Source organism: Acanthaster planci, linkage group LG17 (genome assembly GCF_054643075.1).
Source record: "Acanthaster planci isolate LZ-2023a linkage group LG17, COTS_SCS, whole genome shotgun sequence".
NCBI classification, from domain to species: Eukaryota; Metazoa; Echinodermata; class Asteroidea; order Valvatida; family Acanthasteridae; genus Acanthaster; species Acanthaster planci.
Genome location: NC_141793.1, coordinates 4938026 through 4960530, shown reverse-complemented (window position 1 = coordinate 4960530; position 22505 = coordinate 4938026). Strand labels below are relative to the sequence as shown.

The window sequence follows — 22505 nt, the reverse complement described above, 5'->3', positions numbered from 1 at the left end:
CGAAAGAATTCTTTTCAATTCACGGCCAAGGCGAACATCTGGGAAAGAAATAATCCTTTGTGGGCACGCGAGCTGCAACAAACAATTTCATGCTTTGTCAGCAGTTTGGACAGCCAATGACGGAAAGGTATTCCTGTACAGGGCCAATTAACATCCAATCACAGTTAAAGAGCAGCATGTAGGCCGAATGTACATAGCCATCAGTTTTTCGACAAGACGCTCATTAGCCGGCTAGTTTATTAGAGCTGGTTGGTGTCCCATTGCACGGTACGTTGGCGTAGCGTCTAAATCGCTGTTTGTCACTTGTGGAAATACTGGAAGACACCACACAGGAAACTGAGGATTACTTCAAGAAACAAGTCAGGACCCGTTGTGATGGCTATTTTGCCACCGCAATATTTCCTGGTACTACTCCTTTTGACCCATTTTTGCCCAAGGACCACGAGGTACGTTTGAAGAAAATATAACTAACGTGGAGGAAATTTCAGTGACGTATTTCTGATATTTTTCCGAAACTTGTGACCGAATAAGGGCGGTATGATGCACTTTTTGACCGGTCACAATTTCGTGGGTCTAAAAATAAAATCGGAAATCACTGCAATTTGGGTACCTCATTTTGACAATAATTGTATCAGGGAAGATTAGAAACATGTTAGTTTACTTTAACGTATTTCGAGGAAATCGGTTCATGAAAAGTACTTTAAATGCTAATCCAGCACAGGTTCAGCCATTCCAAAAAATCCTGAAAGACCAATTCAAGAATATAAATATTCTGGATTTGTTATTCTGTCACAATAAAAGTAATTTGACTCCGCCCTGTCCCCCTCGATCCCAAGATGCCAGGTTGCCGAAAGTCACTTTTGCAACCGGGAGAAAGCCATTGACGTCATCGTAGAGGAAAAGTACCTCGCTGAGGAATGGCAAACCCTAGAAATACCACTGCAAGGCTATAAAGACCGTCTGAGCCGCGGTGATAACGTCCGACTGCTCAGACGAGACGATGCCTCTGGCATGTGCCAAGTCCAGGTGTAAGTACAGGCCTTCCTTTTGAAAGTAGCCCCAACGGTCCTTTTTAAAATGTAAATCAGAATATGCTTCTTTGTGTCTCAGCTAACCTCATTTTCAATTATTATTTCACCACTCAAAGGGTATTACGCAGTCTTTGGGGGCTTTTTGCTAATGGTATTTCAATATTTATAACCAAGACTGTGATTTTGTCCCGGGAAGAAAACCTCAGTGTTAAAATGATTTGTGCGTATGAACATTTTCTGCTTGTTAAACAGATTTTTCTGACATAAATTTTCTCCTCTTCAGTGTTTCGTTTATTAAGTGTACACCAATTTACACTTAATTTCACAGCAAATTCTGGGTGCACGGCTCAAATTGAAAAATCAGTACTATGAACTATGTCCTCCGTGGAGGACATTAAGGAAACAGAGCCTTTAGTTGTGCAGGAGAGCATTGATTTTAAATTTGAAAATATACACTTCAACGTAATAGACCTAAATATGCAAACAATTTTCACATTGAACAAGAGTACAAGATTGCAGAAAATTCTATCAAAAATGTCATCTCAGCAAACACCTTAAAGATGAGGTGCACGGAGACGACCACCGTGCCTAAAAATGAAATACTATCAGAAATGTCAAGCTGGGAGAAATCGAAGCGCCAATCGAGCTCTGAACCTGTAACGTATACCAACGTAATCTGACGTAATAAAAAACATATGATGTCAAAAATGATTCACTGTTGGCTTTTCGATAATGTCTAGGGAGATGTACGCTTTGCGTTGAAAAATGTAATTTTTCATTGTCAAATGAGACTTCAGCTTATTTTCATCAACGTCCAGTAATTTGGGCTCAGTTTCGTACGTTCGTATGTCCCATTTAAAATTTGGGATAGTGCATCTCTAACATGATCCGGTATCTCTTTGCTTCTGGTTGCTTCTGTAGACTCCAGACGGTGGAACGTACACGACCTAGACACCAGACCCGGCTTCGAGTGGTCCGGGACTGCTGCCAAGGCTGGTTGGGGGACAACTGCAACATTCGTAAGTTTATATCGGAGTGATTAATAGAGTTGAGATAAAGTATTAAGTGATTTGCACAATCTTACAAAACACGGGTCTTTTAAAGCTCACCTGCGAGTCCAGGCCAAATTGGTGTTTTTCCCAAACCAACTGTGCATTTTTCAACAGAGAAAGAATCTTCATTCCCCCAGAAAATGAAAGGAAGTAATACGTTTCGCAAAAATGCTGTCACTTACAAGGGGGGGACTTACCACTTAATACGTTTATATATCCACCCCCGTTTATACGGGGGTGGAGGCTGATGCTGATAGCCAGCCTTCGTGGGGAATTTTATGCTGTGTTTCTTATTAGAATCAGATTAACCTGGAACTACAGCTTTGGAATAACTGTAGTACATGTAAATTTATAGTTTATGTAATGTAGACGGCCACTGATTACGTGGTTTGAAACATGAAACCTTTCATTTGAAATGGACATTAAAAGGACTTAAACTGCATATTATACCAGTGATGTAGTCGAGTACTTTTTGAGAACCAAGTTCTCCACCAAATATTTAGCTAGTTAGGAGGGAACAAAGCTGAAGTACATTGGCATTTGATGGTACATGCATAAAGGTAAGATTACAAAGCAACATAATGACTTCAGACCATCACTGTTTAATTAAAATTAACTTTTTAGGACAAAAGTACTCAGAAAGTACTCGGCCGAGTACTTTCCGAGTACTTTTCTCCTTAAAACTTAAATTTTACACAACTGGGAGTGTCTGAAGTCTAACATTTATTTTGTAATCTTACCTTTGCACATTTACCATCAAATGCCTGTGCACTCTGGTTTTATTCCCTCTTACCCAGTTCAGTATTTTGCGGAGAACATTGGTACTCGGAAAGTACTCGACTACAACACTTTATTATACTCCACTTATTACAAGCTTATCAAACTGAAGAAATACAAGTAAATTCTCATATGTTTTGGTGGTACAACAGGACAGACAACTATGCCAACAATGCCAATTCTCATAGATTTTGGTTGTACAAATTTAAACAATGTTACTTTGGGGATATCATCCCGACCCGCAGCAAACGCTTGAGCAGAAATCCTAAAACGTAATTTATGTTCTAACTGATAGCAATATGTGAGCCGGAGTGTGTGAATGGACAGTGTATCTTCCCACCTGATATTTGTCACTGCTCTCCCGGGTACACAGGACCCACGTGTGAAACACGTAAGTACATGTAATTAGAAAATACAAAATTTGTCTGAAACAAATAGGCCGATGAATTCACTTACTTATTTCCTTGCGAAATAGAATTCCCCAGTTTTCTGATTTCATAAAACAAACTGAATGGTTACAAATTATCCAACAGGAATGTCAAACAAGTGAATGAAACATGCACCGCCAAATGGCATGGTATATGTGTGAGATTCAGGCTAGCTTTATAAGCTAGACTACATTTGAAATAAAAAAAAACCTTTGCCTATATTTGAAACAAAATCTCCTGAAACACCCTTTTCAGAAAGGCGTTCTTGGGTCGCCTCAAACCAAATAGGATTATAGAGCGACTAGGGTCGACCCACTTCAATTTAGGTTTCAGACAGACAAACTTAAAACATGTACATAAATTTGCATTAGCCTTTTAGAAGCATGGCGGACACAATAGGAGGCGTTATTTGAAGTGGGCGAATTAGGAGCAAACACAAAAGATTTTTCCCAAACCAAGTAGCGCCCCTATTGTGTCCGCCATCCGTCTAAAAGGCTGATTAGGTTTGGCTCATGAAAAGAGCAACATCTGAAACCAAGTGGTTCTGGTGTCGTTCCGAGCGCCTTTAAGTGTCGACCTTTTGCCTGCTAGCAGGCATGGTATCTCCAAACTGTTTCAGACGTCGAACGTTTGCCACACTTAATTCAAAATTTGCTTTTAATTTGGGTCGTCCGACTCTAGAACGCCTGTCTGAAACGGGGGTAACAAACTCCTGAAACTTCTTCTTATGTTCGCGGACGCGCTATATTATATCGAGGCGCCATATAGAATGTAGCGTCCGAATTTCACGCTCGACCTAATACGTCAGCCCCTGTACTTGCCTATGAGCTTCGTCCTGGGGATGGTTTCGCCAAACGAATTGCATTGAAATCATACCTGGGCATTTGTAGGGCCATTGATTGTTGTCGACTCCAAAATCGGTCGGAGAAAGATATAAAATCCTACACAGGTGCAGATCAGGTTTTGGGGGTCACCCCCACCCCCGCTTGTTGCCATTGTGGGGTGGGGGTGAGCCACGGCTAAAAGGTTTGAAGACCCCCTTGAAAAGCTTAAACCATGAATGGGTCTTATATTTCGTTTACGGTTAAGGACGAAACAAAAAGTTTAAATTGCTTCTCCAATGGCGGCAACTACATGTAGTAACCTCCTGCCTTGTACAGACAAAAATTTTCCGACCACCCAGCAAAAAACCCGGATCTGCCCTTGCCTACCGCCCATAGGCGTAAGGGCGAAAATATGTATGCCAATTTGTGCAGGTGACGGACAGAATCCAGATATTTCCTGTATGTAGGGAGGGGGCATCTGAAATGTCTGTGGAGCGGCGGATCACATTCGTTTCTGGTTGTGCACTCTACCTATCTTAAATGGAAACGAAATTGAAAAATGTGGACCCATTTTGTGCTTTCCTCTTTTTATTTAATTCGAGGTCTTTGCGTGTAGATGTCATCTAGGCTTACATGAGGACTGTATGATTGGTTTTATAACAAAAAGCCGGGCACCGGGGTATATGCACGTCCTAGCTGATGCATCCTGTCCTCTTCATCAGCCGGAGAGACGCATTGTCGGTGCATTACGGGGTTATTACCGGTTGAAGCACGTAATTCATGCATTTAGATTGAAATTTGTCGAAGACAGTAAGAACAGGTTCGTTTTCTCTTGATCAATTTCCAAGGATATTGAGCTTGAGATCGATACCATTCAAAATTCAATTCAGTGGTGCTTTGTTTTTGTCCTACATGAACTCCATTTTGAGGGGGATACGATGTAGGGAGGTACAATCGTTCGTTACTGTAACAATGAAAGTGAATGAATGGGTTATATTTAAAAATTGTTATTCAAATCGCAGAACAGTACCAAAGAAGATTTAGACAATTTGGAGCAATTATTTGGTAGACAGCAATATTGGTGGGTATAGGAGCAAGACACTGAGGGGAGAAAAAGCCTGTCTTTGATACTTCTCATTAAGGAATAAACCAATGAGGAGAGAGTATGGTTCTTTACATTCGTTAACAACACTGAAGGCAAAACCAATAGTCATTTTTGTATCCAGCCAGTTTACTTCAGAATTTTTATATCCTCTTGTCTCCTTCAAAATTCATCAGCTGTGTGTGATCCATCTTGTATGTTTGGAGAATGTACTTCTCCTGACCATTGTGAATGCTCTACTGGGTTTTCTGGACCAACTTGCGACAAAGGTAACAGTTGGTTTAAATTCTGATTTTTTTATTGACTTAACAAATATGAAAATACGAAGTAATCAAGCCTGGAACAGCTCTATTCTTATTTTTAGAAATATGCAAAATGTTTCTAGCAATGAGGGCACATTGAAAAGTATTTAATTCAACAGATAAAGGATTTTATTTTAAAGAAGTGTAGCGTGAGCCTACTGGGGTTCTTGTTTTCCAGTTCCCGCAAAACAATAAGATGGGAACAGGCACAGGATTTCCAACTACATCTTGTTAATTTCCGCTACAACCCTAGTCACCTTCCTGCACTGCTAACGTAGCTAAACAGCTGACAATTATTACTGCGCAGAGCCAGCGGCATTATTCTTTTGCCCACCTTCGAACTAAAGCCCAACCCGTCCCGCGAGCGGCCTGACAAAAGGGCCCTATAAATGCCGATATTCCGGTACGCACTCAAAACACAATAGAAACAGGTCAGGGCCCTCTGCGGGCGGTTAACCTGACGCGTACCAGCAAAACAAGGCTGTTATATAAAATGTTGATTACAGTAGTTACCCCATTTTAAATGCGATCTTGTTCGATGACTTTTTTTTGCCTTTTGTTTAGCCGTTTGTGAACATGGGTGCTTGTACGGGGACTGCATATCTCCAAACCTCTGCAAATGCGACGACGGATACGAGGGTCTGTCATGTGAAAATGGTAATTAATGATCAAGATCATTTTGACGCAACTTCTTCTGCAAGCAAGCCCGTAACTGAAATGGGACTTACATGTTGTAAATGTTTGAAATGTTTCAACGAAAGTAACGAAAAGCTATATTAAGATCACTTATTGAAACCTAGAAGTACTAAATGTTACATTAAAGACGAGCTTTTCTTTACCTATGCACACCTACTTAGGTGAGTGTATGGAGGGGAACCGTACAGAATTTAACAGCTCATGAAGGTCAAGGCTCGAGTCCCGGCCCCGTAGCGTTGCATTGGAATAGGATTGCCGGCTTGTCCACGACTTTTAGTTTATTCAGCGAGTTCAAGGCTTTTTTTTTTCATTATCTTTAAAACCACCGAAGAAACGTATTGTAGATTTTAGCGATAAAATATTGTACTGTTAAAACAACTTGGATACTTTCTTGTCCAGCTATCTGCAACCCGGAATGTGTCAGCGGTGTCTGCGTTGCTCCAGATGAATGCCATTGTCACCCAGGCTTCAGCGGAAAATTGTGCGAGAAAGGTAGAGACTGCGGCAGATTGTCAGATCTCATGATAATCAAATCAAATACACTGGCAACATTATTCCTTATTTTGTGTACTGCAATTTTTCACCAGGTGTTGTGGAAGGACACGTAGTACTAACTGATGACAAAAATTAATTAAACGTCTGAAATTCTAATGTTTCGCCGACTTGTATCCAAAGGTCTAAGGGTGGCTTCTAATTTGAAACAAAGCACACTTATAATACTTGTCCATATTACTGTTTTATTTCGTTCGACACGGTGTTCTTCCTCTAGGACCTGTTGCCAACAAGGAGCACAAGTGCAAGCTGTGTTGTGGGGGCGCATTCGTGTCATTTGACGGCTATTACTACACCTTCCCCACCGCTGGTTTGTTCAATCTTGCCTCCTGTGACGACTGCGGCATCGGAGCCTTCAGCGTACGAGTAGATGCAAGTTACCCATGCAACGAAGAGACGTGTCACATTTACAACAAAGTAATCATCTCTTACAGGTGAGTAATCAAAGTGCAGGCAGAACGTAGAAAGTCGCCCTTGTTTGGCTGTAGGCCTACCATAAGCACAACGAGACATATGGTTTCACTTATTGTTCCTCTATTGCTATGACTGCTGCAGCCTTTTTGGTGGTAGTTCGAGTCTCATTTTATTCTGCTCAACTCATGTAACGGAATCTGTAAATGCTGATGTGCATGAAATTGCTCTGCATTATCATAATGCGAAACCTTACTCATACGTTCCGTGGGTCCTGTGCATGTACATGTACATACGTATGTAGACCGTGTGAAAGATTCATGGTCAAAATCGAGCGCCACACGTGCGGTTGCTTAAGAGTTCATTCATAGAGCAATGAAATGGTTCATTGAACTGGGAGCAAATGCTTCCTGGGCAAAAGCAAACTATGCACGGCACGTGTGGGACCGGCGTTGTGCGTTGCTTACCATTGTAGGCCTACTCTTATCTTGGGTCGCTCCTTGTTTTGGGCAATAAGTGTGGTATACGTGTATTTCAACGCTAAAGCCCTAGTTGAATGCGAGAGGGTGGACTCGGGAGTGTGTTTATCGTGGTTCAGTGGTAATGCACCGCCTGCCTACATGTACATCATCGCTGTCGTGTTCCTCGTTCCTTGATAATACCATTTTATTCCTCCATGATAATACCAACAACATTGTGCTAAATTGCCGATCCAGCTCCCGCGCTGTCGCCCACTGTAGTTGTGATCATCCTATGTGTTGCTTCTGTATGCGCGTAGCCTATGATGCGAGCTACCTGCCAGGCTAGTGTCTGGCCTAAGGTTATGACACATGATATTTCTTTTGCATGGAAAAGAAAATGGTCCCAACACCTCCCGTGAATTCCAAATTATCTAGTACTATTGTTATTCGTCTGTGGATTTCCTTAGTCTCATGGCCAAGGTAGCCGTACGTAGCACTGCCCGCAATCAGTAAAATGACACGCATGTATATGTATTTTCTTTCTGTACGCGCATATGGAATTCCGTATCTGCCGTCGTCCGTCGCATTTTGCTTTTTGTTGTGTCCCAATTCTGCCATTTACCAGTTCCAAACATGCCATTTCCGTCGTGCGTCGCCCGTCGTGCGTCGTCCGTCGCCCATCAAATGGGTTGCGTAGGACCTGCAAAAGCCGGGGTTTAACAAATGACAATGTGATGATTCCATTCACTTCTAAAGATCTTTTCCGAATAAGGCAAGTACAAATCCCACCTGCAAAGCATATACTAGTCACATAATTAATGCCAATAATGCTAGACTACCCCTGCCCCTTGACAAGAAAATAGCGCCTCTCTGAGAATTCAACCAAGTGTTTTTTGGGGAAAAACATTTTCAGCAAAAATGTTCCGGCCAACTTATCCACAGTGTTATTCTGATTTGCATACTGTAAAAATGTGCCGACTTGTTTTCATCAAATTCCAGGAAGAAATCTGCCAACCGATACAGATATTCCATTTTGTCCTCTCAATTTCACCTTGAAATCCAGAAATACTAGACGTGCTGTGGATAACAAACTGTTTATTAAATGTATTGTTAGGGGGCAATTACCACTTGGTTTAAGTTTCAGAAAATATGACGTATTGGTTTTTGTGGGTGTGTATGCCATGGTGGATAGACCAATGAGAACAGGTTGTCCAGCATATCAGCATTATTTATGAGGCTAACAAGTAACGTTACTGTTTAAAAGACTTCTGTGAGCCAACCTGCAACTAAGGTCATGTCTAATTTGGAGTATACAGCAGATTTCATCATAGGTATACCCGCCCTCAAAATAATGTTGAATCAGTTCGTCTCTTATGAAAACTATTAAGGAATCAAACATTGTAAATAATATATTATTTACATTCCATTTTGTGGGATATCGTGCAAGGACAGACAGAAATATTACATAGGCTATAGACCTAAAGTCAGGCTGTTAACGAGTAACGTTACGTCTAGAGTAACTAAGTTATCGAGAAAAACAATCTACCTTAACAAAAGTCTATTTTGTTAATTTATTTATGTTACCAAAATGGTATTATTTCATATACACGTTACTTAACCGATGTCAGGATATTATTTCTTCTTTCAATTGGAGTTTGGCGCAACTGCAAAATCGAATACATGTACATCTTCTAGTTCTATTGCTAAAATGAGAGTCAGGCATGGTGGATCGATTGAACAAGGACATGTACATGTGAAACGATCAAGGGTCAAAGTTAAAAATACCACTGCGCAATCGTGACAAAAAAACCACGGGCGACGCACGACGGGCGACGCGCGACAGACGACGCACGACGGCAACGCACGACGGGTGACGGACGACACACGACGGGCAACGCACGGCGGGCGAAGCACGACGGCAGATATGGAATTCTATACGCGCATCCTGTCTCTATTTGAGCGGTGCCTGAAGCTGAATTGAATTTAAGACGGGCGAAAAGGTGTACAACAGAACAATATTTTGTACAAATCAGACAGATAGGTCCAGTTTCGTATGAGCGGGGCAATTTTTCGTAAGAAACGAACAACTTTTGCCTGGAAAAGAAGACAAAGGGCAAACGCAAAGCCATGGCCGCATTTTACTTCTTTTTTTCTTAAAATGCAGATTTTCTTCAGAGCATCATTGTATCACTAGTAGGGGCCTACACCAGATTTTTGAAAGAAGTTTTATACGAGAATACACTATGACTTGTTTCAAGAACAAAATCTTTTTAAGTCTTTCTGTGAGTACAGAACACGTATATATTCTGCTGTGACATGTTATAAAACACATTGGATGTAGAGAGTCTGCATGCAGCTCTTATTGTTCGTTCGCCTTTTACTGGCTATTAAAAGGATTAGTGAATGGTCCTTTTGGCTACTTACTTTTCTAGAAGAACTGAGTTTCGATTTCAGCTGTTTAGCCCCTCAGCTGTTTTATTTGCTTTTGGAATTTCAGAGTCGGTAGCCGTGACTTCACCGTTGAGCTCCTTCCCCAGCACGGAGTTCGCTATGAGAATCAAGATGTTACAGACCTTCCGCTGATTACAGACTTCGGAACCGTCTCTAAAATTGGAGTGCACACAGTCTTCAAAGGGTTCCAAGGAAACGGTAAAACTCAGCACAAGTGTGCAGAAGATTTTTCCATGTTTTCCTCTTATTATTTGTTTTTACATATCACATAGATTCTAAATATAGAACTGAAGTAAAATGATCATGCTTATTCAGTGCAATTTCTCAAGTCAGGGAGAAACGTTGAAAAGGTATATACGAAGGACTATTATGACAAAAGTCTTCTGGTTTCTTGAGCGTATAGTTTTTGAGGGGGTGCGCATGGTAATATGCACTGCCAGCCATTTCCATGAGTTGACCAGATGTCCAAAGCAAGCTCGACCATGCAATTTCCAATTAGTACCAGTGGGGTTAAAGGTAATTCAAAAGAGGTACGTGGATAGATCTCATCGTACACTTCCGTTAACAATTCGAATCTCTGAAGAAAAACTGTTTGTTGACTCTCTTTTTCGAATAAAACGAATTGAAATCGAGAGCAGCCTTGAAGCACCTTACCATTTGTCTTGAGTAGCTCACCACATAAATGAGTTTCAATTTGAAAACTTTTCAATGTAATTTTCACTCTTTTGACATTCTCTTTTTTATTGAAATCGTTTTACGACCAGATGTGATAGTTCGTGTTGACACTAGCGGCAGCATTGACCTTCGAGTGTCCGACCTGTTCAGGGGCTCCATGAATGGCATGTGTGGAAACTTCGACTCAGACGCGGGCGACGACGATGTCTCGACGGAGGTAGCCCAAGGATTCGGCATGTCTAGCGAAGCCATCGATCCTTTAGATCCTTGCAATCTAGGGCAAAACGAACAACTGGCAGATGCAGCTTACATCATCTGCTCTGAGATGCTCGCTGGGGTACTAGACGGCTTTAGGGCCTGCTTCCGAAGTGTCAAACCGGCAAGGTACCATGAGATGTGTCTGTTTAGCATGTGTCAGTGTCTTCGCCTGGTTGGCGACGCAGCGCCTGGGCCTTGTTTCACCGAGGGTAGGAAAGCCATACTATGCGACGTCCTGACGCAGTATTCACGCGACTGCACGGCCGAAGGGGTTTTACCCAACTGGCGGCGGGAAGACCTGTGTCGTGAGTAAAGGAGATTTGAGCGTATTTCTAGACTGGAGACTACCATACAAAAAGGAGTATTATCTGAACAAGACACTTTGGGGCTAGAGCATTACAAATGGCTAGATTTTTTATCAAAATTGTGCACTAATTTTTGCAAAAGTTTTAAAATCCCACCACTAAGCCCTAGATGATATTGCTATGAGAGAGAAATGGAGAAACCCCACAAAACATATTAAAAGTCGTGCGATGCAGAACTGCAGCCCTATATTTACCAAAATATTTTTCGAACCTTTTTTTCAATTGCGGTTTGCTTCCATACCATTTTTGGGACTTTTTCATCATTACACACTAGCACAGGAAGAGGGTGTGGTAGGTTCTTTTATTTAAAGAACGGCCTTCAAGGAAATTTTCAGTTTTCAACCGAAGTTTAGAAGTTCAACCGTGTCTTGTTTTTTTTCAACAGCTGTCCATTGTGACAACGGGATGGTGTACACAGAGTGTGGATCTCCTTGTCCGCGAACCTGCGAAAATTTGGATTTCCAGGAAGAGTGTGAACAATACTGCGTAGACGGCTGCCACTGCCCGGCTGGTAAGATTTGGCATTTCTATGCAAACGGTCTGTATAAAAAACAAAAGCATTTATAGATATCCAAAAATTGCTGAAATTAGCTTGTTAGTAATGCTTTAGACTTAGTGTGCCACTCTGCACTTTTTAGGTTTTAAGAACAGAGGTATTGCAAGATGATATTGGTCCTGTTACCGAAAACTTCTTAGACCATTAATTATTGGCTCGAGACAGATAATAGGGACTGCTCTGAAATAATTTGTCACACACCAAAAAGCAAATTTAACAGAGTAAGTAGCGTTTTCCAGCATTTGATATCACAAGGTTCAAAGGTGATTTAAATAATTTGTAATCAAGATAGAAGTGACTATAGAGTAAAGATCTTTTTAGTCTTATCGTAGGTTTGGTAAAAAAAAATTAATTTGTGTTTGTGTTTTTAAGGAACCTTTTGGGACCGAACAAAGTGTGTGTCGAGAGAGGAATGTCCCTGCCCACGAGGATCGGATATGATCCCTGCTGGTAACGCCATAACATCTGGCTGTAAGCTATGGTAAGCCAAATGTTTTCATTACCCATGGTTTAAATGAAGAGAAATAGGCGGAGATTAAATAAAACAGATCTTAGCTTTTATTATTTTCCTCAGTCTGGCCTTCATGACTTTCCGTTGCGAACTGGGATTTGCATTTGGAGGGGCTGACACGTCTGGCTAATTAACTAGTCGATAGGGAAAAGTAATTTAGCTGGTGTTTGGCAATGTACGTTTTATCAATGACTTTACTAGTTAGGTACATCATAGATTGGAGTAGAATTTGATACGTGTACTATTTGGCAAGGCAAATTTAATACGTGTACTATTTGGCAAATGTATTTTGAAACAGTTGTAGTTGACAACACTTAAAATCTTCACAAAACCACATAAGACCTCCCGTCTCAGTTTAAGTCACAAGCTATTAACTGTACTGCAACAAAGGCATTCCTTTGTCATTGTTCCCACTGCCACTTGTGACTGGTCTTGTGCGTGGTCTTGTGTCTGGTCTGGTGGTGGTCTTGACTACAACACTGCTTTGAAAATGGTAAAGTTCATAGTGATGATAAACCTTTGAAAAGTCTGAAAAAATACGGTCTTCTACAGAATTTTGGGGTTTTTTTGAGGGAATAGATATGTGCTTGGCCGGTCTTAAACGTGCGTTATAAGACTGGCTCGAGAGAATGGCCGCGTCTAATGCCCAAGCTGCAGGGGTCGGCATAATCAGCGTTCACTCTCCTGAAGGCGAACCAAGTACTATTCCCATTCATAAATACAATTTTAGTCAGAGAGTCAAAAGAAATCAAAATATGATAAATTTCCAAGGATTTTGTTCAAGAATTTTGCTCTTATTTTCCCCCAAACTCCCATGCATTTAATGGTATATTTCTTGTGCAAGTTTATCAGAAGAATCCCCTTATATGGACTTGACACGCGCGTGGCAAGTTCTGCGTGCCATGTGAACACAGACTCTTGTCCAATCGAAATCGATTAAACTTTCTCGTGTCCAGGTGCCAGCGCATGTTTTAGGCAGTGGGCATTATCACATCGGAGTGGGCATTATCGAATGTTAATACATGTTCACATGACGCGTTTCAACCAACAGGAATAGAAAAAACTGTCCCTGGTATTTGCTGTATGATAGGCAACTGTGCTAGATTTTTTCTGTGGGAAATCACGCTCCCTTTTATCAACCCGACAAATGCTGATCGATATAAAGACACCTCGTGCAATAATTGATTCAATTATTTATTGATGCATCATTCAGGAACTGTTGCTTATCACAAGAAGCAAGATTACATACATAAAGGAAATCCATAACCTCATGGTCGAGGTTAAATGAACGATGTAAACAAGTATTGTTATCTATGGGATTAAAGTAAATTAGGTGTGACATTCAAAATGGTGTGTAACCCATTGCGAAAATAATTAGATCATCAATATGGTGTCATTGAAAACAGATTAGTCCTGCGTATCTGAATTATTTCCTGGTTGTTGGGTAGCATCTGGTTATTTGCAGTTTTGCTCTATTTTTATATTTCCTGTTACAAGTAATCAATATGCAATATGAATGAAGTGCTCCATTGTCTTTTCTGTGTCTGATAATAATGTCAATGAATTGACACTTAAATTAAGGTCTTTTAGTACAGACCTCAGTGCTTCCAACTGAAATTATATCAATTATGCCAAAATTATTTTAATCAATGTTGAACAGAAGTTGCAAAAGCTCTCCAGCTTTTTTGTATGTTCGACCAGTATGAACTTTGCCTATATAAAACACAGCTGATAATATTAGGAAAATCGGACAAAGAATCCAGAAACCAACTCCCCAAACTTATTTGCCAACTAAGCAACAATCATCTTCACGCATGGTCAGAAATTATTAAAATCTTCTTCTTTGTTTTTGCTGCTGCCTCTGCTTTCGTTACATGTAATTGTCGTTAAATTTCATAATTAGCAGTGCGCTTCAGCATTTGTAACTCTCACAAATCCCGTTTCGTCTTGAAGCACTTGTCTTGGAGGCAGATGGGACTGTACCACCAATGAGTGCAACGCCACATGCAGCGTGTCCGGAGGTCACCATTTCAAAACCTTCGACGGTTCCAACTACTTATTCCCAGCCAGTGGTTCCTGTGAATATCTACTCGCAGAGTTGACTGACCCCAATTTTAGCATCCTGGTGGAGTTTGAAGATTGTTCAGCAAGTTTGCGCTCTTGTCTGATGATCGTCAGTATAGTCACTGCTGATCAGTCAATCTATGAGTAAGTGTAGTCATGGAGAACTGAACCAAGTCTCGCCAGAGACTCAGCATGTGAGCATGTGAATATCTGTACCAGAGGGTGAACGAGAGTGGTCACTGTACGAGGTACTCCCTGCAACAACGTTACTCGATTTTGTTTTATTATACCCAGCAAGAAATGAGACCGAGGGGTACCCCCCAACATGTTCAATCCCTATACACATTCCAGACTATTGTTACTTAACACATCCCCCCAAGATGTCTGAAAGGAATTCCCCAGATTCCTGCCAGACAATGACCAACACAAAGCAGGGGGAGGTTCTCTCCGTCTCATACCTTGCTGCATATGTGTTTTATTCACAGTGAAAATTACGAGAAATCATGTAAAAATGAACCTATGCCCTTTTACACTAAAGTGGGATTTCAGAAAGTAGATAGGCCCAATGGGAAGTTCATATAGCAAAGGAGCCTCCAGAGTGTTTTTCGCCATTTCCTTCCGTGGGTGGGTGTGTGTGGGTGTCCGGAATATTACTGTCAGCGCGATAACTTAAGAAATATTTTACGAGTGAGCTTCTAATTTGGTTTATGGATTACTCTTGTTGGTCCTGAGAAGCCTATTAAATTTTGGAACGAAAGGTCAAAGTCACAATTTCTAAAACATTAAAACTTCTCTTCAGCGCGTTAACTTGAGACACACTTAATAAACTTCAAATTGGGTTTGCTATTGCTATTGATAATCCTAATTAGAAGCCTATTGAATTTCAGAACGAAAGTTCAAAGTTATAATGGCTAAAACAATACAAATCTTGTCAGCGCGATAACTTGGGATACTATTTAGCGTGAGAATCTCAAATTTGGCTTGCGCATTCTTTGGGTAAGCCCATTGCATTAAAGTCTGAAAGGTCAAGGGTAAAGGTCACAATGGCTATACAGTAGGATGTTGTTTGTGTTCAGAAAATTCAAGATGTGAGTGTATGCACGGGATTGGCGGGGCATTTGTGTTTGCCAGTCACCATTCTTGTTTCGTTTAGAGTTCTATTCGTTTAGAGTATGCAAGTTCCATCAATTTCGATCGAAAGAAATCAGTTGCACAGCTTTCTTATTAGGCATCCCTGTGAGTGTTCATCTTTGGTCAGTCAGAAGCAAGCCAAATAAAATGTTAAATTAATACTTGTATCACCCACAAGAAACAATGCTCATTCAAAACACTATGTTTGCGTTGAACAGACTGAATAGCCAATCATCTATCAAGGCCTCTACACAGTCAGGGACGACGTCACATAAGTTACCTTTCCGGGTAGAATCTGCCGATGGTTCCACTCTCGTTGCCCGGCAAGTGTCTTCAATCTTCACCCGTTTGACCATTGCCGAACATGGTATCGACGTACTGCTGGGCAGAGACGGTCGCCTGTATCTTACACTGAATCCTAAATGGCAAACAAAGGTATTGTTGTATTCGCTGTGGAACTTGAAACATTGGCTCCTTGCGGTTGCGTAGTTGCGCCATTTGTAGTATCATTCATTTCAGAAAATTACATGTATCCGCCAGACTTCTATCTTGCATCCACGCTGTTAATGCTCTTTGAGTTATACCTTTCCTCTGGTTACTTAGAGAAATATTACATAACTGTTGTTTTCGGACCAGAATCTGTATAGAACCGAAATAAGACCCTTTTTATGTAAACCTTTTAAAGAATAACACATACAGCACATTGTTCGTGTAAATTATTAAGTGTAAACAGTGTACATTAATCTGCTTTCAGTTGTTTGGGTGTTTAGTTCAGGATTACAGAACGGTCTAATGTGATTTTGTCATCAAAAATGTTAGTACTGAAAAATTCCTTAAAATATACTTTTTACTTTTCAAAAGGAAACTTTATTTCAATGAAAAGTATATATGTACACAAATTTAAAAGATTAATTGAAACAAGAGAAACAGACACCGGTGTACATTAAAGGAAAACATAGTTAAAGATGGAAACTTGAGAATACACGGGACTGTAGTAATACAAAACTACGATTAACGAATGAAAACACTTTATAGGGGATTGGGGTGGACATAGTGAAAAGGAGGGAAAGGGAAGAGGAGTGGGGTCCACCGGCGTCTCTGGACAGTGCCCACTGCCGGAGAGACCCCGTTGGGAAAAGTTAGGGCATTATATATAATCATATTTCGGTTTCCGGCAAAAGGTACATGGTCTCTGCGGAACATACAACAGCAAACAGATTGACGACTTTACAGCCCTGTCTGGTGTGGACGCCAAGGCCAAGATCAACTTCTTCGGCAACTCTTGGAAGATGGGGCGTCACTGTCCCGACGTGGAGGAGGACGCGGCACTCCGGCCCTGTGATCTGCACTCGCAGCGAGTGCACCTTGCAAACAGAATTTGCAAGATGCTTCGACAGCCACCATTCAATGAATGTAACAAACTGGTTCCTGTAGATAAATACGAGGAGCAGTGCCGAGATGCCGTCTGCGGCTGCCACGCTAGTGACAACCAGTGCCAGTGCCTGGCTTTTGCTTCTTACGCCCGTGAATGTGTGGCGGCTGGGGACAAGTTTCACTGGCGAAGTGCTCAATTCTGCCGTAAGTAACCCCTGAATATGCTTGGGGCGCTTTCTCATTTTAGCTGCTGGAAGTTTAATAGAAAATTATGAAGATTAATGCAGAAATTCCATAGATTTATCTTCATTAATGTGTTATAATCGACTGTATTTATTGTTGTGGCCAGGACATAATTCAAACTCTGGACAGTGTTTTTCCAAGAAAACGAAGCGACCGCAACACAGTCAAGTGCTGCAGAGTATTTGGGCGTCTAACATTACCAACTACAAAGGGTTATATCAAGGGTTGGGATTGGGATGTAGCTAGTGATAAGCCCCAAAATTCTGGGTCATTATGATATTGGCCATTTTTTCGAAAGGAGAGGGTCAAACACTTCAGTATTAATGTTGCCAAACTTAACGTGTATGTCTTTAATCCCACATAGCCGTCAAATGTCCCTCTGGAGAAGTCTACAAAATTTGTGGATCCAACTGTGTCTCAAGTTGTGGAGACATATCCTCGGATCAGTTCTGCCAAGAGGAATGTGTGGAGGGCTGTCAGTGCCCTGAGGGTAGAGTAAGTAACAAACTGTCATTAAGAGTGGTGTCATCGGGGTGAGAGTCAGATTTTTTTAGTGTAGTATGGAACGTTACAGATGTTGCCTGTTTCAGTGGAGAGATTCATCACGCACAATTTATGCATGGTCACAAGTACATTTACCCAGGAAAATTACCCCGATTTCGATAACACGTAAGGTGTTAGAAATCACTGGATCAAAAGAAGGTATTCAAATTCCAGTTTAGTTCAATATTTTCAATTGTCCTCACAAAAAAATAAATAAATAAATAAAGATTGTAAAAACTGAATCATTTGAACAAAGGGCACTCTCAGCACTACATTTCACTGTTGATGAACCTTCGTTTTGTATATAGATTCGTGACGTCGGGTCGGGCCAATGCGTACCTGTGGAAGATTGCTCCTGTGAGGTAGATGGTGTGGTTTACGGATCGAGACAGTCTTGGAGGAGAGGCTGCAATGAATGGTATGTGTCGTATAAAAAGGTTCATTCTGCCAATTAATAGCAGGAAAACAAATGAATAAATAAAGAGGAATAAAAGTTTAGATGAACAATGACTCCTCAGAATTTTGTAATTGCCTTCTTTTATAGCAGTAATTGTTTTATTTGTGTGCAGTTACTGTTCTGCTGGAACGTACAGGTGTACCGAAAAGGACTGCACAGGTGTGTAATTTGTAATATATCTCTACAGTTGGTTTTTGTGTCTTACTATTCATAACAGACAGTATAACAATGTCATCGTGTTAGTTTGATTTGGAATTTGTCTTTCATTTTAGTACAATGTTGAGGGAAGCTCACAGGATCAATTGAAATTAATATATCCTTCAGGAAGTCCACTTTCAGGAGTTGTCTTGGCAGCTTCCTCTCGTAGATGTTGTAGAACTTTTGTTTCCACTTCCGTAATTTTTGTTTGTGCCAACATTTTTACCTTGTTGTCGCAGCATACGAGAGCTGCGCTGACGGAATGGAATGGCTATTGTGTCAAGAGTGCGAGAGGACTTGCCAAAATGCTTACCTACCGTGTGTGCAGACCATATGTACCCCTGGATGTGGCTGTCCCGAGGGTAAAGTTCTGCATAAGGGAACGTGCATCCAGGTGGAGGAATGTTCCTGCGATTACAACGGCAAGAGTTATAAGGTGTACGAGAAGGTCGCCATGGATTGCCATGAATGGTAGGCCTTCGTGAATCTTTTATCGAGGTTGTGGATATCGCTCCAATAAATGGCGCGGTGTTACCCTCCCCGAAAGTTTGCTTTTCCAAAAGCACTTGTTGAAAGGCCAGTCGAAAGTAAGTAAACAGTTCAAAAGTTGGCCCATGCATTGCTCCCGGTTAGGTGCCTGGTGTTTGAAGGAAGAAAAGTAACAGATTATCACTACTAAAGAATGCGATTCAATGATCTTTAATTCCAGAGATAATGCAAAATTATACCAGAATTTGATACTTGAACAAGAAAATGAACATTGCAAAGTTTTAGTAATTTTTACTCACATTTGTACCCAAAACGTAGTAGCATTATTGGTAAGGTCGTGCGAGATCAAGAATAAGCTTGCGTGGATCTCTCCACGCAAGTTTTCCGGTTAACAACTAATTCCCTGACTCTTTTCGAAATCTCACTTACTCATAAACTGCAGACTTAACACCTAGTACAGCACAAAAATTCGCCCACTTTCCTATTATAGCTTTAAGCGATATAACGTGCAGCGCACTAGGCGAGCGTACACACTGACTAAATGGAGGAATCCGATGACGAGTAAATGTTTTTCGGAATTTTACCTTCCAGCATGTGCAACACGGACCACAGATGGATCTGTGATGATGACACTTGTCCATGTGAGTATTCCGTCTTTGCTGCCTTTGCTGACTAATTTAAACTATAAATACCCGTTCGTTATTTTACAGTTTGTTGAGGATGAACGTTTAATTACAGACTTGTAATTCGATACTTTTCTCCATTGTCCATTTTGCAGCGACATGCAGCTCATATGGCGATTCACACTTTGTGACATTCGACATGAGAAGATATAAATTCCAAGGTAAGCTTTCAGTTCCCGTCGATTTTTGTGTCCCTGTACCGTCATTGCATTCATCGTCTTCAGTTCCCAAGGATAATCGAATATTAATGTCTCGAAGGTGTAAGTTAATTAATTTTTAATTTGAATAAACAGGTGACTGTGAGTATACTTTGGTCGAGGATTTCTGCGGAGAACCTGAAGGTTCGTTTCGTGTCCTCATCGAGAACATCCCCTGCGGTGAGAATGGTGTGACCTGCACCAAGGCAATAAAATTTACGCTGTATGACACCACTATTTACCTTGTGCGAGGCAGGCCTTACACCGTCACCGTGAACCCAGAGATAGATACTAAGGCTCGAATTAAAATGGAGGATGCTGGAATGTATCTTGTCATCAAAACTCCTGATGGTAAGTCATAGGATTGTCCACTGTTGGATGCACCTGTTACCGTCTTGATTTAACAAACAATTCCAACTTCTGTTGTCATTTTGAATTTTCAACATCTATTTGAGAGTCTAATTTATTTAGTTCAAATTTTTGTACCTCAGCCCTTCAGCTCTACCCTGAACATATCTCTATTTAATTACTTTACGGGCAGGGGAACTAGGGGCACACATCACAAGAAAGCCTGAAGGCTCTTGAACTAGTGTCTTGTTTAGATTATTGGCGCTGAGATTGTTATAACTATTTGTTGTACACGATACGCCGTTATACCCGTCAGGTATTACCTTGAAGTGGGACTACGGAACAAGCGTCCACGTCACCCTCGATCCCCTGTTGGCTGGACAGGTCTGCGGTCTCTGCGGTGATTTCAACGGGGACGCCAATGACGATTTTAAGACCCGGAATCGTGAGATTGAGGCAATGGGGCACTCCTTTGGTCATAGTTGGAGAACCGTTGCAAACTGTGCTGAACCAAGGGAAGTGCTTTACCCATGTGACTCCATGCCCCACCGCCGACCTTGGGCAGAAAAAGTATGCGGTATAATAAAGAAGTCGTTGTTTTCGTCCTGTCACAATCTAGTAAGTATTCTGTGCGATGTTTTCGACCTCTTTGAACTGACGATTAAGCAATTAATATGGAGAAACTATTGATATTTAATTTCCAAAGTGCCATTATGTATGTTCGAACGTGCCATTATGTTGTGAATGAAATAATTGACTAGAACAGGGTAAAAAAGTGGAGGAAATATCGTTTCTAGAGTGAAAGAGCGAACTAAATATGCAGTTTTTTAGGATATGAAAGGTAAACTTCTGAATGATATTCAAAGGGAAGTGATTCGAACCTCACAGGTCTAAATGGAGGGAAGATCCTCTTCTCCTCAACCAACCTGACCTATGGGCCATGAACTGACCCTTCTACTTCTAAATGTCTTTTAAAAGTATTGACTACTATAGTCCTTTGTTGTAGAAGCAAAAGTGTATTTGCATGACTATAAATTCCGTTGCAGCTCTACACTCCTGTAGCTATTGAGTAGCCTATTTGGGGGAAGCTTGACGACGTTGGTTTTTGACCTGTGTATTTTTTAACTTCCAGGTCGATCCCGAGCCTTACTTCCTCGCATGCGTCTTTGATACGTGCGCCTGTGACAGGGGTGCTGACTGCGAATGCATGTGCACTGCCATTGCTGCATACGCTATGGCTTGCAACGAGAACAACGTTGCTATGGCTTGGCGGTCCGATGGTTATTGCGGTAGGTGTTCTATGCCAACCTTATAGAAACGTGCTTTTGAAAGTTCCCCTGAAGTCCTAAGATTCCTAAGTGAACACCATTTGTTGCATAGTGTAATGTATATTGTAATTATTATTATCTGGGATATGTCTTGCACAGTGCTCGGAAATTTCAGAAAAAAACTGTTGTAAGAAAATGGAGAAATTTGAGGCTCACGAAATTTTGTGCTTTTATATAGGTCTTGTCAATCACTTGCTGATTTCCAAGCTAAGCTCATAGTATCATAGCAACCGTTTTTATGCACACCTCACCCATGTCTTTAACATCAAATTTTACAGCTTTGCAGTGTGAGAACGGAAGGAAATACCAGGCTTGTGGTAAAATCTGTCCAGACAAGTGCTATCCATCGCATGCAAGCGAAGATTACGGCTGCGAAACACACTGCGTGGAGGGTTGTCACTGTCCGGAGGGTCAGGTGCTTTTCCGCGACAAGTGTATTGAGAGACAGCTTTGCCCTTGTTTCATTGACAACGGCCGAGTGCAGATCAAGCACGGCGCCCTTGTTGTTCGTGACTGCATGCAGTGGTAAGAAATACGTGAAAAGTAACTTTAAAAAGGAGGCTACCGTATGTAGTTCCTGAAATTGGTTTAAAAAGCTTAGCTTGATTGCCAATACCTTTGATCAAAGTTAGTCATTCTATATGGTCAGTAAAGCAGGGCGCTAATTCCGGAGGGGATGGGGGTATATCCCACCCCCACATTTTTTGAAGTAGGGGAATGGCTATTGAATCATCCCCTCACCGTTTCGTGATGAACAAAAAAATAAAAGCGGCTTGTGAAGAATTTTCAGGATTCCCTACGACTAAAATGTTCGCGATATCACTAAACGGGAAAAGCAATTTTAAAAAGCCATAAATATACTATTCTGATGTAAGATTCTGCATGAATTTGATACATATTACAGATGTGCATGTTTTATCAGGAACATCGCCCCTAGTGTGTATGGTGTCCCGTCCCCCACTTTTCAAATTTCCGTGGCCGGGCAAGTCATCCCCCAA

The 22505-nt window shown here is 41.2% G+C and overlaps 1 protein-coding gene across 1 annotated transcript in view; it reads left to right on the top strand.

The window, feature by feature from the left end:
- Positions 1-240: 240 nt before the first annotated feature.
- Positions 241-22505, top strand: part of LOC110988744 (SCO-spondin-like) — a 43777-nt gene continuing 21512 nt past the window's right edge. Inside the window, 25 exon segments of the mRNA XM_087148208.1 lie at positions 241-446; positions 837-1028; positions 1953-2050; positions 3156-3251; positions 5391-5483; positions 6081-6173; positions 6612-6704; positions 6982-7198; positions 10134-10285; positions 10852-11325; positions 11771-11896; positions 12314-12422; positions 14406-14660; positions 15866-16082; positions 16829-17225; positions 17629-17759; positions 18116-18225; positions 18377-18423; positions 18702-18933; positions 19543-19592; positions 19730-19795; positions 19928-20182; positions 20496-20797; positions 21312-21468; positions 21786-22032. Coding sequence (XP_087004334.1) covers positions 376-446; positions 837-1028; positions 1953-2050; positions 3156-3251; positions 5391-5483; positions 6081-6173; positions 6612-6704; positions 6982-7198; positions 10134-10285; positions 10852-11325; positions 11771-11896; positions 12314-12422; positions 14406-14660; positions 15866-16082; positions 16829-17225; positions 17629-17759; positions 18116-18225; positions 18377-18423; positions 18702-18933; positions 19543-19592; positions 19730-19795; positions 19928-20182; positions 20496-20797; positions 21312-21468; positions 21786-22032 — 4280 coding nt within the window. The 5' untranslated portion in view covers positions 241-375.